Consider the following 18,527-nt stretch of genomic DNA (forward strand, 5'->3'; position numbering starts at 1 on the left):
ATATAGAATCACCCCAAATGTCAGCTCACTGCAAGTCCTTTTGGGCATTTGAATTATATCGCAATACCTGATAAGGAGGCAATAAAGCAGATACAAAAAAATAGAATGTGAAATAACTGATTCTGTCAGTTTTTGTTCATTTGGATGATTGCCTTTTTGGGCATTTTTCTACAAACAGGTCTTATCATCATTATTGTTATTACCTTGGTTTTTAAGATAACTATCACTTGTTCAGTAATTAGTCTTCACTCATTATCCGATTTCGTTCTCACAACAGCCTTTGAGGTTTGATCCTTTTCTCCAGTTTTCCGGATGAGAAAACCAAGGCTTGGAGAGGTCAGATTATGTGCCCACAATCGTACAGCTACTACGTGATAGAGCTGGGATCTCTTCCACTGAACTCCAAAACTACCTAAAACTGCTAACCACTCTTGAGGTCAACTCACATTTTGCTTTTGATTTACATACTTGGGTGCATTAGTGAATGAAAAGATACAGAATGAAGATGAGAAGGAGAACGTAAGCTCAGATAGTATATTGAAATTTTTTGAGAAAATTTAGAAGAGCTCCATAAGAAAGTGACAAAGATTTCATGAAAACAGATGGTCTGTGTGTTTCATTGAGAAATCCAATGTGTAAGGAACTGACATCTTTTGTTCTCTCCAACAGCGATCTGTGTCACTTTCTTTGTCTCCTAGAAGAATGCTTAATTATTAGGACTCATCACTCAGGTAGATACCCTGAGCCATAGAACTGCTTTGAAGTCTACTGCTGTCATTGTTCCAGGGTTCTCCAGATCACTCAAAGCTCAAGAAGACAGAGCACATAGGATTCCAAAGAGTAGTGAGGGTTTATATACTACCTCTCCATTTGTTCCAGTTCATTTCAACATGACCCTAATGAGGCATATGCTTGTGGCTGTTGGATTACATCTCATCAACTGAGCAGAGACATAATTAGAAACCTGCTGCTGTCAGAAAGATTAATAGGCCGACTGATACAAACCCATAACTGAAGATTTCCCAGCAAAGCCATTTAACCAGCTGGCTGGAGATCATGATCCAGCAATACTGCAAGTAACAAAAAGTGTTTTCTCTTCACATCAGAACTGTTGCAAGGTCTAAGAAAAGTGTTTTATGATAAAAACAAAGGGCCCATTCTGATGTTATTATCATTAGCATTGATTAATGATTGAACAAAAACTTACCCATCAGCAATAACAACATCTTAGAAGATAACGACTTCAAGATGTTCTATGATAAAATCACAATGATGGTGAACAGAAGAGGCCAGCTTCTGTTTGGTAAAACTAATAAAAACTACACAACTTACTGAATACATGCCCCACCCAGTATAAACACCAAAGCACCAAAATTGGAAAGATTAGCTCTTAAGTACACAGCTCTGTCAAGGGAATTAAAATATAGGCACTGGGAAAAGCCACCAGATAGAAAGCTTTCAACTTGGATCCATTCAAGACCTGGGCAGTCCTGAGGTGCTGTCCAATTTAGAAGACGATGTTCTACGTAAAGATTCTTGCTTTCTCAATGACTAATTAGTATCACACCATTCACACAAAATCCACTACTGCTATTAGCTTGCAAGATATTTTTGTGATACCTAAAATTATATGAATAATAAAATTGATTTCTAATTTGGAGTACATTGTAAAGACTTGCCTCCCTTTTAAAATGTCTTGGTCTCAAATATTCTGATTAGCTAGGTGCTTTTATTTCTATTTTGTGAGCAGGAAAACCAAAGCACTTTGCTTATCCGATATATCCTAATGTTATCAGGAAAATCTCAAATCACTTAGATTTACTACCTCTCCTTTGCAGGTAGGTTTCTTAATATCCATGATTATATAATGTCATTTTTCTATAGTTTGATTGAATGGAATGGGATGCAAAGCTTATTTATTGTCTAATCCATGATTAGAAGTGTTAAAAGTATCTAAATATTATCATCCATTACCATATTCATTCTTTTTCTTCTAGAATAAGAGAGGCTGAGGCATCCATCTTTAGGCAGATGGATAACTAGGAGTTATTTCTCTATAAGCAGAGGAACTTAGCCTCAGCAGATAAGGTCAAGCTCCATGACACCACTACCACTCAGGGTCCCAGGAAGGACTTTTGGGGATTAGTAATGTCCCATATGACAGTCTTTACAGAGGAGGGTTAGATACAGGTTGGAGAGTTCAGCTTCCTCTGAATTTTCCCAGACCATTCGATAAACACATACATGTTTCTCTAGGTCAGTTTTACCTCTTCCCTCAGTCAGTCATATCCCATTGTCAACCCCTGTTGCTTTTATATAAGCTCCATGGCGGGCCCTGTGGATAGCAGATACCATGTCTTATGCTTCTTTTTCCTCTCCAAGGATATGGCAATTTATCTGGAAAAGTAAGGTGGTATGGCAGAAAGGATACTGGGTCTGTGTCCCAACTCTGCCACTTAGCTACATGATCTTGGGTAGGTTTCTGAGCCTCTGCTTCCCTGTCTGCAAAATGGGGATTAGAACAAAATGTCTGCTACTATATATTTTGCAAAGTTGTGAGGACCAAATGCAATAGTATGTGTAAACTCTATACAATTGCCAGGTATTATTATATTGAATTGAATGAGGATCAACATTCCGAGACAGTTAAGAATTCCTTGCTCCTAGTGCTATAAGAATTCAGAGATGGGAGAGTTCAGGGAGGGCAGGAATAATTGGCCATGCCATGCCTTTTGGTTGGCCTTGAAAGCTGCCTGAGGTTTGAACACAAAGAGGGAGGAGCATTTGAAGAGACCACAGCAGAAGCGTAGAGTTAAAATTAGGAATATGGGGGACCTTCCCTGGTGGCGCAGTGGTTAAGAATCCGCCTGCCAATGCAGGGGACACGGGTTCGAGCCCTGGTCCGGGAAGATCCCACATGCCGCTGAGAAACTAAGCCCGTGCACCACAGCTACTGAGCCTGCGCTCTAGAGCCCGCGAGCCACACCTACTGAGCCCACGAGCTGCAACTACTGAAGCCCACATGCCTAGAGCCCGTGCTCTGCAACAAGAGAAGCCACTGCAATGAGAAGCCCGCACACCGCAACGAAGAGTAGCCCCCGCTCGCCGCAACTAGAGAAAGCCCGCGCACAGCAACAAAGACCCAACGCAGCCAAAAATAAATAAATAAATAAATAAATAAATAAAAAATTAAAAAAAAAATTAGGAATATGGGGGGTGTCACATGCATGAAATTATGAAGATACCAGCTTGTGGCAGCAAAGGGCTTTGACATGGAGCACGGTTGAAAGTGGGAGATATAGGGTGAAGCTAGGTTTTAGAGATTTTTCTCAGCCAGACTTGGAATTGATGCATGAGGCAGGAGAGAGCCATGATGGTGGATGAATGACACCTTTTAATTAAATTAATCCGGCAACATTGCAGAGGCGAGACTAGGAGGAGAGTCTGGAATCATGAAGCTTATTGTATTGATTCACGTCTGTAGCGTGTGGGCCTGAGCTCTGGTGGTCCGTAATCCTGGTGGGAATTGAGAAGGCTCCATCCAATTTAAAAAGGGACTCACCACAAGAGTGAGGAGAATTTAAATGTTGGAAATTATTTCACAAAGTGCTGTTTTGTTCCTCAGCTAGTCCCTTCCCTCTCATGTGGTTATTTATTAAATTATCTCGGATATTTGCTGCTGCTGCTGTTCCTAAGATGCTTAACATTTCTTTCTCTCTCATAAATGACGGTCTCCATAACCTCTCCCCATCCAGCCCTCATCATTTTTCCTTTTAATCTTAAACTAAAAATGTGCTCCTCAGGCACTCTCTGGTTGTTAATTGGAATGTCATTGGTGAAGCTTGCATGGTGGCATTGTAATTACTTCCCTGTATTGTCTTAGTTCCCCACCACCCCCATCGCCCTGTTCACATCTGAAAATGATAGTCTCTGTTCAACCCCTTGATGTCAGCACTTAGTTAAGTGGTAGGCAGGTGGTTGTCTGGGGATGGGCTCGAATGCTTAATCCTCTTTGTTCAGGTGTGAATAGGAATCACCTTGAGCAGCAACACCTGTAAGGAGTGTGTAGTTGCAGGAAAGTTCTTCAAGAGCTGTGGTTCTCAAAGTGTGGTCCTCAGGACCCCATACCTGACCAACCGTATCAGGAGCTCTGGGGGTGGGGCCCACCAGTGTTTTAACAAGCCCTCCAGGTGCATGCTAAAGTTTGAGAAACACTGTTCTGGAGAAATATTTTCAAAGGGTTGGAAAGCCAGCCTCAGAGAGTTAGGAAAACAGACTTCAGAAAATACCAGGGAAGTTTTAGAGGCTGAGAAGAGAGGCAGTTACTTCCTTCTTGGAGATGATACAGGCATCACAACTGCTAGAAGTGAGATTTTTGTCCTTAGCCCCCTGCCCCTTGAAAGAAAACCTGGGTAGTCATTGCTTGCCTCATGCTTTGGAAAGACAAGTTCTGAAGTCAGTCTTCAAGAAGGACTGTTGGATCTTCCTGCTCAGAGGTCTTCGTGGGATACTGTATTGTTAAATAGGTGAAAAAAGAGATATATTTCCCACTTGGGTGAGTCTCATTTTCCTCTGTAGAGACATCCAAATACTGAGGATATGCTTACTTGATGGTCAAGAGGAAACAAGGGTTCGTATTCCAACCTCTGTTCTACGCTGAAAGTTTATCCCATCAGAAGCAGCTTTCTATTGAGGTTCTTTTGAAGGTGCCCCAATCATAGAGTCCTGATCAAAATGCTAAATTTGCCTAAGGTTTTAGTATCACACTTGATCCATGGACTATGGGAGCCTAGTAATGAACAGTCCATCAGCTTACCAAGTATCTCATCTCCTCTAATTAGTAAGTCATTAGTTAACCAAGAGCAATTTAGGGAAAGTCAGTTCTACTACCGGGACTAGTGTTTATATTATATCAGTTCTTAAAACTCTTATTTATTTATTTTTTTTCTGTTGGCAACATATGTCCATAAAAAGCCTGTTCTGATGTGGGCATGCCTCATCAGAATGGCGATCCAAATTTAAGTGTGTAATTCAGAGTCACCTTCCTTTGTAGAAAAAAATAAAGTGATCTCTAGCTCTTAAAATTTCTAGACAAGGAACTCTTCTATTTTACACAAGAAGGAAGAGGAGTTTGTATTTCATTCTCCATCCTACAATGAACATTAATCATTAAGATAAAGTCTCTTTGGGAGGAAAATAAATCCTGGCTGATAAGGCCAACCCTTTAGTTGTTGAATTCTGTATTTTCTTTTTATAAGATCAATGAACGTCTCGCTGGGTTGTTTCCATTTGGGGAATGAAATGATGGGGCTTTAGAATCTCTGCTCTGTGGTCGTTGATTGTGTGAGTCCATGGACTAAAGGCGCTCAGAGGATTTATCTTGGAGGGGATCCTGATAAACCGTTCTGATGCCACTTGAGAAAACCAGGCAGGACATTTCTCCTCGGGCTCTTATGGCAAGCAGGAAAGAGCTGAGAGAGATAGAAAACAGACGCCCTGATCACTCTGGTCCTACTGGGTTCCTGGGGGCTGGCCCTCTTCTGTTGCAGAATTTCCTGCTTCTCTCCCCCGTCTTCATCTTAGTGAAGTGGCTCATGTTACTGAGCCTCGGCCAGAGGGAAAGCCGCCAGCACCAGCAGCATAATTTACTTCCTTTATTGTTTCAGCTCAAAGTCTAAGACTCAAGGAATGATATAAAAGGATGATTAAATCAGTTCTCTAAAGTTTTGAAAGAAAGACTAGAGAAAAGGTCTGTTATGGTTTCAACATTGTTCTCTGTAAGTCAGGAGTGCTGTTGAGGTATATTTTTCAACAGAGTGTCGTTTAGCATCAAACCCTCTCATTGCTGCCTTTAGGGACGGGGCAATATAGGAGGGAACAGCAGAAATGACAAGGAAGTCAAGAAACAGTGGAAATGAGTTGCTACAGCCTAATTCCTTATACTCTTGCAAACATCTACTTCCATTTGTGTCGAACCGAAATATCCTCAATGGCATTGAGCTAACATCTCTTCCCCCACTGTTCCGTTCTCTTCCACAGCCTAGCAGATACTTTCCCTGCTCGATGTATTTCAAGGTTACTATGATATTAACTACAGAAGCCATGGAATTAATAGGAGCTAGGGAACTCATAGGACCCTCAAATATACCACCAATAGCTATTGTGAGAGCAATAGTAAGGTTATTGTGTGGCCTTGGTGAAGTGATAGTGGGTTTTCCATAATAGACTTGAGAACCAAGACTTTCTGTCCATCCCCTAAATTGTGTATACATCAGTCTTGATGAAAACGAATTTATAATGCACAGCTAAGTCACTGCTGGCACAAGGGAAGACATGAGTGCAATACAGTATTTACCAACAGAGCCCCCCCATCCTCAATCTCTCTCTCTCTCTCTCAGACACACACACACACACACACACACACACACGCACAAACACTGTTTACTCTTCACTACTTCTGTAGCACGTCATACCAGTGGCTTACATAGCACAGAGGTGCATTGTCTCTTCATCCCTTGGGATCTGTAGTGGACTTCTGGTCAACCTAGTTCATGTACTTTTCCTTGCAGCTAGAGTAGCTAAGAACTCTGACACATGTGGACCTTGTGGGTCTTGTTCTTGAAACAAAACAAAATGCCATCATGGCTTGGGAATTATAGAAGTGTCACTTGTTAACTCCAGGCCTGGATTCTCCTTTTTTCATTGAATCAATACCTGAGTAGGAGACCAGGCAAAGAGCAGGGTGGGCTGTGGTGTTTAGTCTCTTTTGCTCCTGCCTCCTTTCAGCATTGGACTAAGCAAACTCCATGCTGTCTTTCCTCCCACTTTCCCTTAGTGAAAACCTAGCAGTTGCCATTTCCTTTATACAAGAACTGTTTTTCAGTGTTTGTTTTTTGTTCAGTCCGCTTAGTTTGTAAATGCTTGTCTGGAGGGGTTTCCACTTATTTGTGATTTGGGAGATGACAAAGGGCATGTTTGACTTGTAATACAGATGAAGAATGGATAAATCCGGTGCATGTAACATGATCGGAGAGTCCCACAGACTGACTCACCCTGCCTTTAAGTGGGCCCTGCATTCTCATACTGCACAGATTCCTGCCTGTTGAACAACCAAGCATTGCTGTTACAGAAGTACAACTATACTAACTGGTATTGCGTACAGCGATTTCCGAAGTGGTGATACTCGGAAATCCTCCATCCTGCACTTCTCAAGCTAGCCCTCTCCTGGCCCAGAGGTCCATGTTGCTTCCCATCTGGGGAAAGTATTTTACTTCTCCCCATCCTCCCTTCTCTCCCTCACCTCACCTTCTTGATGTTCCTGGCCTGAGCGGTACGATTTGCTTACTGATAACAGTATACTGTGACTTTTCATTCACAGCTTTGAAAGGCTTATGAGGCTTTCCTGCTTCCCACCCAGCCCAAACCTTGGGACTTTCCACACTCAGATCCTCTGATCAGTTTGATGCAGGAAAGCACAGGGAAGCCATGTACCAGTTTGTATAGTCGTACCCTTTTGAACTGCCTACTCTGGAACAAAGTAGAGTGTGCTGGGGATTTGCATTGGCTGCTTGACACGCGCAAAGGCAATTAACCTGCATGCCAAAAAAAAAAAAAAAAATTAACCCTTAGAGTACTGCTTCAATATATTGGTTTAATGGTCTTGAATTTTACCAGTTGGGCAATGCTTCTTTCCCCAGATCAGAGTGCTGCATTTAAGTCCATATTTAGTCTAGCCAGGACATCAACCAGGATCCTCTCCTCCACAGCTTTCCTGAGGTGCTCCTGGGTCCTTTCTTATTAATCAACTGATGGCTTTTAAAAGGTCCAAAACACAGCCATTGTGTTTAATTGAAAATGGGCTTCATTTCTAATATGCTGGAGAGTAGGAAGGACTGCTTTTAGCTTACGTTTGTGTCCTCTAAAAGAAGTCAGTTCTTTAAGGGTTAATATGAAATTGAGGAATTTGGTGGTTTCTTCTGCTTGTCCTTCCTCCAAGGTGTCTGCATGATCCTCTTTAGATTCTTAGCTCAACTGTTGAATGATGATGAAAATAATATATGTATAAAATGATGAAAACAAATAAAAGAACAAAAGACTGTATGGTTGAATGGAAAGACCCCTTGGCAATGCTTGCTTGATGATCACAGGGGATAGAAAGACCAAATGTTTTATTTTATGAACGTTCATTTTGTCCTCTACCCCAAGCACCACCACTGCACAGCAATGTGGAAGACTTGACGATGCTTTTCATTTACCTCTCGCTTTTTCTTCTTCCTGTCTAATAGCCCAATAGAATCCTGCCAGAATTTCTACAAAGATTTCACATTACAGATCGACATGGCTTTCAACGTGTTCTTCCTTCTCTACTTTGGCTTGCGGGTAAGTTTGAACAACACTGCTCAGTATCACGATGAGGCATGCAAGTGTTATACCCAGGGACCATTTCCCATCAGCATCTGCTCCCGCAGGCAAGCTGAAGCCCGTTGTTTCCAGGGGAGACGATAGATCCGCATTCTGATTTTCTGTGAGAGAGCCCTTTGCTTAGCTCAGCATTTCCTGAAGTACATGTTAATTTTGCTCCGAGCAGGAGAAATAGGCATAACTATTACACCTCTACTGGTCTACTGTTTTTCATCTCTCTAGTCACGCATGAATGCATGGATACCTTAAATAGGAGGGAAAAAAACCTTCTAGTCTTAAAATTATGCTTATCAATGCTCACTTAGCTGAATCCTGAGAGAACAGTGAGTTGTGAGGGTTGAATCAAGGGGCTAGATTGGCAGAATTTGCGGCTTGGGGGATTTATACTAGACCCTGTTTATGAAGGGAGCTGTACAGAATGTAGATTACAGAGATTGTGTGTGTGAATGAATGCATACATATATACTTTATTTATAGTTATATTTATATTAGAGACTTTAAGAAAGGTGGGATAATTCAAACTTCCCTATGATGCTGTTGAAAACCACAGAAAAATATACTACCTGATCTTTCTCCAAGGCTAACAGAGCTTACAGTCACTCTCTAGAAAAGACTAGAGAGTGTATGCAAATTCAAAGACAAAAATAGCATGTGACTGGTGTAGATATAAGAAGAACATAAACTCTCCCTCCAGGCCCCCGTGACAAACCAAAACGTACCCTTGGGCAAAAGAGTATAGTTTGAATGCCGGCACCATGCTTCTCATTTTTTTTTCTCTCTCTCTTCTTTTTTCTTTCCCCCAGTTTATTGCAGCCAATGATAAGCTGTGGTTCTGGCTGGAAGTGAACTCTGTAGTAGATTTCTTCACGGTCCCCCCCGTGTTTGTGTCTGTGTACTTAAACAGAAGTTGGCTTGGTAAGTCAATCTCTCTTCCTTCCTTCTTACTGGTTTCTGAGCCATGGCTGAAATATAGAATCTGGTGCATCTGGGGTGCATCAGAGGACTGGGAATCCACAGGAAGAAAGTTTTGTGGATTCATATGAACAACTCCTGGAGTGTTAGAAGTTGATGGTGAGAGTCCTCTTGGAAGCAAGCACTAGCCCAGAAGGATGTGTACAGTGAGTGCTTCCGGGAATGTTTTATCGTTGTTGAAGCCCAGTGGCCATCACTGTCACAGCCAGGACCTCTCCATTCATGGTTCTGTCACTTTTCATTCAACTGGGAGTCAGGACTGGATGAAGAAGCCCATGGGCACAAGGCCAACTTTCCGAGTAGCTGATTCAGGTGCCCCAGAAGGCCTGCCTGCCAAAGTTAGCTTCTGTCTGCTTCTTAGTTTTGTGATGAGTGGGTCCTGCATGGTTTATTTACAGTTGTGAGTTCCCTTGTGGGGTGGGAGATAAGGTAAGTGTCTAGGGTCACCCTCACCTTGAGGGTGATCAAGCTCCTTTCCTGTGTTAAAGGAAGAGCTTTTGCTGGAGCTGTGTTCACACCTCACTTCCTGTGTCTGCTTGGCAGGTCACTTCCTGTATCAGGATTAGGACAATTTGGTGGGAAAAGTAACTAGCTCAGAGGATGGTCATGGCAGCCAAAGGCTTAGAGAGACAGCTTCGGGGTTCTCTTTGCCACACTGAATAATTTCCTCAGAGTGTTCCTGCTGTCACGGGTCTACAGGGGAAGAAGGGAGGCTGAAACAGGACTCAGAGGACTAGTTGTGGGTTCCTTCTGTCTTTATTTTCAGAAATGTTTGGTCTTAACCTATTTTTTTTCAAAGTAATATATATATGTATACATGTATGTGTGTATATATATATATATATATGTATATAAAATAGTATCAACATTCAAAGATGCATAATGAAAATATTAAGTGTCTCTTCCGCCCGCATCCATCACTGCCCCCTCCCTGGGATGCTCAGCGTTATAGACTTTCACATCTTTCCTTCATGCTGATTTCACCACAAACAAACACGGATGTGCACACATAATAGTGTTTTAGAGGTGGTGGTCTTTGTACAAAATCATTGTATCAGTCACATTGCACTGCAGTTTGGCTTTCTTACCAACTAATACATGACAGCCATCCCTTCAGCTCTGTAATGATTCGTTTTATGACAGTTGCACAGAATCCCATACGTTGCTGTACTGCATTTATTCGGCCATGATCCAAATGATGCACCACATGATTGTTTCCTTTTCTGCTATAAACAGTGGCTCAGTCAACACTCTCATCCACATATCTGTGCAATTCTATCTCTAGATAGAATTCCTGGAAGAGGACTTGCTGGATCAAAGAGAATGTATACTTTCGTTTGTGAAGATATTAATGGAGAACTTTTCAAAAATGTTGTATCAAGATATGCTTCTGCTAGCAGTATGTTTTGACGTCCTTGCTAGCACTGTGAATTTATTATATACCTAGTATCAAGTATTTAAAAATAAGTATCTTTTATATACAATATATGCAATAATCATATACATACATGTATGTGTGTATCTCTGTGTGTGTATCTTATTTGGATTCTATTTTCTACTAGTTTTCTCATTAGCACTGTATTCAGTTGCTCAATGGAAATGTTTTCCTTCCTGATCTGAGGGGTGCTTGCTTAGATGGGGTTTTCTTGCCAGCAGGATGAGACCATTAGAGCTGCACACCAATCTGAGAAACATCCTGAGTGTTTGTTTGTTAATTTGCTCTGGTGCCTGGGGTCCCAGCCATTTCAGCTGAGCTCTTAACCAGCCTTGTGACCTGAGGAACTCACTCTTCTTCCCTCAGCCTGTTGTTTTTCATCTGTGAAATAGAGGTTGGGTTAGACAATCGCTAAGGTTCTTTCATTTCAGAAAATCTCTAAGCCTCTTGCATCATTCATGGGAAATTTGAGAAAATTTGGGATCTTGGTTGTTGCAGAGGACTGGGAAGTTAGTGAATTAAATCACCAGCGTACCTGGGTCAAGATTATGTATGGACTGCTAACCGGGGCTCTTTCTAAACCATCCTGTTGTGAAGGGTTCACACAAACACACCCCCCAAACAAATAGACAAGGAGCGAAGGAAGGGAGAGAAGGAAGAAGGGAGGAAGAGAGTGGGAGGGAGGAGAGAGAGAGAAAGAGAGAGAAGGGTGGAGGGGGGAAAGGAAGAAGGAAGGAGGAAGAAAAGGAATCTGCCTTCTCTTCCTGGCTGTGTTCTAATGCCTCTGTGCACTTGAACAACCACTCACTTTTCTGGACCCTCAGTTTTCCCATCAGAAAAATGGGAGGTTTAGACTAAATTACCTTCCAGCCCTCATACTTCCTGAATCTGAACTTTATGTCAGGGTCCCTTGTGGTCCTAGAAGATGGAGAGGACCCCTACCTGACTGTGGTGGAAACATCCCTTCTCTGCAGCTGGTAGGGGCTCACCCCAGGTCAGGGTGCGGAGCCGGGTCTCCTTGCTGTGAGTGAAACGCTCCCTGGAATCTTAGTGTTGGGAGGACTTGGATGTTGTAAAAAACAACCCAGGCCTTTTTGTGGATGATGTCATCCTGATTTTTGGAGGTGTGTTCTGATCTAGTGAAAATCAATCTGAGAGAACAGAAAAATGGAAGAGAGAGAAGAGAGGGTAGGGGAGGGATAAATTCGGAGTTTGGAATTAGCAGATACAAACTACTGTACATAAAATAGATAAACAACAAGGACATACTGTATGGTACAGGGAACTATATTCAATATCCTGTAATAAACCATAATGGAAAAGAATATATATGTATTTATATACATATATATATAACTGAATCACTTTGCTGTACACCACAAACGAACACATTATAAATCAACTATAGTTCAGTTAAAAAAAAAAAAAAAGGGAGAAAAGAGTAATGAGAGACACTGCTTCAGTTGTGGTTGCTCTTCAAAATAATATGCTCTAGAATGTGCTTTAATTTGTTCATGAATTGAACAATGTTTATAAAGCAGCTACTATGTGCCAGGCACTTTTCCAGATGATTAGGAAACAACAGTGAATAAAATAGGCAGCACCCCACCCTCTGACATTGCAGTGGGGGAAGAACAGGAAAAAACAAGCCTAATAAATAAGTAAATCACTTATTTACTTAATTACTTAATTACTTAATTTACTTAATTTAATTACTTAATTTACTTAATTACTATTTACTTTAAATAAGTAAATAGTATGGTAGGAAGCATAAGTACTATTGAAATTGGAAACAAAGACCAGCAACCTTTGGGGCTATGAAGTAATAATAACAACAACTAATAACCTTTCTCCTCTTGCAGGAGAAAACACCTTTAATGGCATACTTTTGGTTCTTTGGTAACTAAGCCCCTTGGGTAAAATCCAAAACTGGTCTGCCTGTTATGGAAGAGAATTCAGTATAATGATATTTTAAGGAGGTTCCTGCATCTGATTTAATACATGGGTTATTACACCGTGAAACAATTATTGTACCGATGAGCTGCCAGAGATAAAATGAACATTCCCATGAGGTATGGCTTATAAAGTAAAAGGAATAATCCCATCAAATAGGGCATTTCAGAAAGTGCTGCCCTCCTCTTAGAAAATGAAAAGTACTGCCTTTACTGGCTGAGGTTTGGGACAAGATGCAGGAAACTGAAGTCTGTCCCAGATCTGCACACACTTCTTGAGCCTGGTCAAGAGCAGAGAGCTGTGCTATAGCTGGCACCGTGGAGGACAAAAAGTGAAATGAACACCACGCCACCACCCCCCCTGCCCTTACCTTTTCTGGGGCATAACTTGCATCACGTTTGATTTCTTATTCTTCATATATGGTTGCATATTATATAGTACAACATTTATTTACTTTTTTGCATGCATCATCTTCGTGCATTGGACAGTATATTAATAAAAACAGCTAGTATTAATTCCAGCTGTGCTATGTGCTGGGCGCTCTGATAAGCCCTTGCAAATGTGAACTCAATCCTCATAGCAAACCTATGAGGTAGGAATTACTGTCCCCATTTTACAGATAAGGAGATGGAGGCTCAGAGAAGTTAACTTTCTTGTCCAGGGTCCTGTAGCCTGGGAGTAGGGAAAAGGCGTGCTTTACCCAAGATCTGGTCTGACTTCATGTCCGTTCTCTTAGGCTGCTCTTCTGCCTCTGTCCTTACCCTTGAGAGATTTGGGATGTTGAGGGCTGGGTTGGGAATGACTAAGCAGCTTTTGCTGCTTTATGTTGGCCTCCCTCTATCTCGTCCTATCTCATAGAAGCTTCACTTCAGGCAGGCAGGGAAGGGAAGAGATCTTGCTTAAAAACACACATAGCTCGTGTCTCCTTTTCTTCTCACTTTTCCTTGTCTACCTCCAGTTTCTAGAGCTGCCATTAAGACCAGGGAAACAAACAGAGCTAGCGTGCAGTCTCCTGAGTCCCAGGGTACCTTAGAAACTTGGGGATTGGACCTGCTCCACCTGAGAGGAAGAGAGGGAAACAGATATATAGGTAGATCCCGGGGGCTCCTGCAGGTCCTAGGTCAGTAGAGCTAATTGGATCAGTATCATGTCCTGGGCTCCGCCACCTCGATTCACATCGTGCTCAGCCACTTGCCAGTGGGTCGCTGTGAGCACGGTCATTTTCCCCGTCTTAAACTCAAGTCTTCTCACCTGTCCGATGGGGATAATAATAGCACTCACCTCAAGGAGTTGTAGTGGGGATTCAGTGAGGTAATGAGTGACCACGTACATAGCACGAGCTTCATGAACAGAAGCCATGATTATCCCCAGCCTCTCTTTCTAACCTCCCTGTCATATTTTAAAGTCCCAGAGAAGAAAACAAACCAGAATGGAACCAAAAATAAGGCAGTGGGATGTGAGGACATCCATGTCGGCAGGCAGCAAGTCGCTGCTTATTTTAATTCCTGTTCCCACACACCGGCTTATTCACAAAATCCTCACTAAAATAAATGTACCTTGAAATGAGAGATGAATCTTATTTTGAGACTCGAATAACATGCTCTGGGGAGAACGCTTTTGTCTGTTTGTCTCATTCTTGTGGGAACTATGTCCCCAAGGTAGGTCAATGGGCTGTGCCTCCTTTGTTTATTGATGTGTTTTTGTTGAGGGTCATCTTGTGGGGTTAAAGGAAGAGAGTGGAGGAAAAGATAAGAATGCACGCACCAGCCAGTCATTTAACTGGCCGTTATTGAGCACCTACTGTGTGCTCAGCCCTGGGATAAGAGGAACACATGCTTGGCCACCTTCTTTCCTAGTTTTACTGTGATTTCCAACATTGCCCCCTCTTCTCTGACCGATGAAATCAGGGTATGGTGAGGAGCCCCAGTCACTGAACTGTGGTAAGAAACTAAACCTGCTTCTCTAGTCTGTGTTAGACCTGGCCTTAGACCTTAGACCCTTTAGCAAACTCTGCTGGAAAATAGAAAACTCTGCTAAAAAATAGAAAAATGAGTTAGTGCTCAGTCAGAGGGCAATTAAAATGATGTAGAGTATCTGCTTATAAATATATGCCTGAGCAGTCCCTTTTTGTGTCAAAAGGTCATAAAAACAGGACTGTTAAAAAAAAAAAGTACAGGTCCTTAAAAACAACAACAACGACAGGACAAAACATAGTTCCTGTTGGAGACCAAGGTTTCAATTTAGTTTTGGGACCAAAATAAACACTCGTGCAGCAACAGCAGGTAGCACTATCAGCTATATAATTACGTCTGAAATTGCGAGGTCCGGGCTGTAAGGGCTGGGGCAGTTCAGAGAAGAAAGAGCTCACGTGGGCGGGGGAAAGCGAGGAGGCGTCGAGGGGCTGGGGCTCGGCTGAGGCTTGTGACGATGGGTGAGACAGGCAGAGTGGGAAGCAGCGAGCATTCTGTGCGGGAGAGGAGGCTACCCTGTCTGGAGAATGGCAGGGGCCCACGGATGCTAATACCGTCTGAGATAAGAAAGTGTTTTTTACAGCGTGCCAGGTATCAGCCTCACAACCCTGCCAGATGGATGTGTTTGTGTCCTATTGCTGCAGGAACAAATTGCCACAGATGTCGCGCCTTAATACAACACCCATCTATTATCTTACAGTTATGTAGGTTAGAAGTCCAACATAGGTCTCTCGGGGCTGTGCTCCTTTCTGGAAGCTCCAGGGAAGATTCCATTTCCTTGCTTTTTCCAGCTTCCAGAGGCAGCCCACATTCCTTGGCTCATGGTCGCTTCTTCCATCTTCAGAGCCAGCCACGGTGGGCTGAGTTCTCACACAGCATCTCTGATCTTTCTTTCTGTCCTCACCTCTCTCTGCCTCTCTTTTCTGCCTCCCTCTTCTACTTCTAAAGACCCTCGTGATTACATTGGATCCTTCTGGATAATCCAGGATAACCTCCCCCATCTCAAGGTCAGCTGATTGGCAACCTTAATTCCCCTGCTATCTTAGTTGCCTTTTGCCATGTGAGTTGTCATAGTCACATGTTCTGGGTGTTAACATGAACATCTGTGGGGGCATTATTCTGCCTACTGAAAGGAGTATTCCTATTATTCCCATGTTGCCAAAGAGGAAACTGAGGCTCATAGAGGGTAAGTGACTTTCCCAAAGTCATAGAGAGCCAGAAACTGTTAAGTTGGGACCCATGCCCCTGTTCAGACCTGCCAGTGGCTCTACATCGTGCTTTGGAGTCCAAAAGCTCTAGTAGGCATTTAGGGCCCTCTGTGCCCTTGACTCTTTGCACTTTTCCAGCCTATCATGGGAGGAGACCCACGGGGAGCTCTTGTTTGGAACCAGAGAATTTACCCCTCCCTGCATTTCTATCTAGCATTGAGTTTTGTTTTTGTTGTTTTTTTTCTCCTCCTGGGAACAGATGAATTACTAGACAGATGAGCCTCTTATCATTGTACTTAAGCAAGTTGCAGAGGTCTGGGCACCCCTTCCTGTGAGGCTGTCGTGACCGAGAAGAACGTGCTTGGTCTGCATATCCTTTGCTTAAAAGCCCTCTTTCCTTAGAGCTCATGCTTTCTTGCTTTTTTGGAATTTACTTAAGAGTAGAGAGAAATGGAATTGGAGAATGCCAGATGAGTGAATGAGTTGTGACGGTCTGTCACCATTTTCCCAAGGAAAGCAGTGTGCGGGGTCAGAGCCCCACTCTCCCCTTCAGTGATCAGTCTTTCAGGGGGGGCTCGTCTGAAGGGCCAGGAGTCTCTGTGTTGTCCATGCACTTTATAGGGCGTCTTGCCCCAAGGCCCCTCCTTTGCTTGAGGAATTCCACAACAGGTGAGGTGAGGTTCATATCAGAACCTTCATTAGCTAAACTCTGCACTGGGGGAGAGTAATCAAGAGTGAAAACCTTTGGCTGGTTTCACTTTCTGGACATCAGTAATTTTTAGTGTATTGATATTCAAAACAAAAAACAAACAAAACAAAACAAAAAACCGAGTGTGATTTGGGCAGAGAGTGGAGGCCGGTGCCAGGCACTCAGCCGTGCCTCTCTTTCTCCTTAGACTTCCAGCTGCAGCCCCACCAGGTGCATCTGCCCTGCTCGCCTTCCCTCGTCCCTGCCTCAGGAGTGAGTTTTTTCCCTGCTGCTCTGAATATCATCTCTCTCCTCAGGAATGCACAGCTCTAACCCCACCTCCTGTGGGAAGCTTTCCCATCCTCCCAGCTGGAATGAATTCTTCCCTGACCTTTATTACCTTTGCTCTTGTGATTAATGTTGTAAGAGCTGTATAATCAGTCTGTTTTCTACTCTCAGTTCGAACTCAAGTTCTGTGGGTATTGTGGCAGAGACCTGGACCGTCTTGTTTTTTTGCTGTGTTCCCGGTGTCTGGAGCAGTGCCTGACACACAGTTTGTGCTTGTTGAATGAATGGGTGTCTTCTTACACTAACGATAATAATGAACTTGATTGCTTATTAAGAGCAGACACTGGGCTCAACAGTTCACAGGCATCATCTCAGTTAGCATTTACAGCAACTCAGTGAGTAAGTACTGTTAGTCCAGTTTTACAACTTAGGAAGCTGAGGTTTGGGGATTGGGTAACTTCCCCAGGTAGTAAATGGTGGATCCAGGACTCAGCCCAGGTCAGTCTGATTCTGGAGTCGGTGCTTTAAAAATGACTAAGCCAGTGGTTCCCAAAGTGTGATTGCCAGACCAGCATCACCAGCATCACCTGAAAACTTGTTAGAAACGCAGATTTTTAGATCCCAACCCAGACCCAGTGAGTCAGAAACTCTGAGAGCTTGATCCAGCAATCTGTGTGTTTTACAAGCCCTCCTGGTCATCCTGATGTCCACCCAGTTTTGAGAACCACTGTCCTAGTCTGTGCTGGGGTGGCTTTCAGATTTGGTTGTCTCTTAGAATCCCTGAAGAGCTTTTAAAACTCACCATGTTCAGGCCAAACCTCCAACCAATTAAATGGGAGGATCTGGGTTGGGAGTGGGGGAGTGACCCAGGCTCAGCATTTTTTTTTTAACACTCCCAGTTGCATCTAAAGCACAGTAAAGATGAGAACCACTTGCATATACATGTATCTTCTAACTATGACTGTTGAATGAATTCCTCCCTAGAAGGGTGCTTCCTAAGCTTCAACGTGCACATGAGGCACCAGGAGATCTTATTCGAATGCAATTTCTGATTCAGGAGGTGTGGGGTGGGATCAGAGACTCTGCATTTCTACAAGCTCCAGAGGATGCTGATGGTTCTGGCCTGGGGATCAGACTTTAAGTAGCAAGGCCTTCCAGCCTAGACCGTGCTTATCCAATAGGGTAGCCACTAGCCACATCTGACTATCTAAACGTAGATTGAAATCAAAATTAAATAAAATAAAATAACTCAATTTTTCAGTCATACTGGCCACATTTCAAGTACTTAAGAGATCCACATGACTAGTGGCTAAGGTATTGGACAGCACAGATAGAGAACGTTTCCACTGTCGTAGAAAATTTTCTTGGACGCTGCTGCTCTCGGATGTGAGTCTTGTGTTGGAAAGTACCATGAACTTTTACTTTTTGTACCTCTGGGACACTCTTGCACGCAGTGGAAGCTTAACAAATGTTTATTGAAGATATTTTTAGTGGAAGGTCCAATGGTACCAAGTCTGTATTGAAAGGAAGTAATTCACTTTCTTGGACGGCTGCTAGGGAATTCATTAGTATGGTGTCAGTGAAACCCCTCA

At 42.9% G+C, this 18,527-nt stretch overlaps 1 protein-coding gene across 14 annotated transcripts in view; it reads left to right on the forward strand.

The window, feature by feature from the left end:
* The window catches only part of KCNMA1 (potassium calcium-activated channel subfamily M alpha 1), a 786,057-nt gene that overhangs the window by 460,519 nt on the left and 307,011 nt on the right, over positions 1–18,527 (forward strand). For all 14 annotated transcript variants that reach the window (XM_059899168.1, XM_059899171.1, XM_059899175.1 and 11 more), the window contains 2 exons: positions 8,286–8,379; positions 9,225–9,336. In XM_059899168.1, coding sequence (XP_059755151.1) covers positions 8,286–8,379; positions 9,225–9,336 — 206 coding nt within the window. The remainder of the gene's footprint in view (positions 1–8,285; positions 8,380–9,224; positions 9,337–18,527) is intronic.

The sequence above is a fragment of the Balaenoptera ricei genome, chromosome 16 (assembly GCF_028023285.1).
Source record: "Balaenoptera ricei isolate mBalRic1 chromosome 16, mBalRic1.hap2, whole genome shotgun sequence".
NCBI lineage: Eukaryota > Metazoa > Chordata > Mammalia > Artiodactyla > Balaenopteridae > Balaenoptera > Balaenoptera ricei.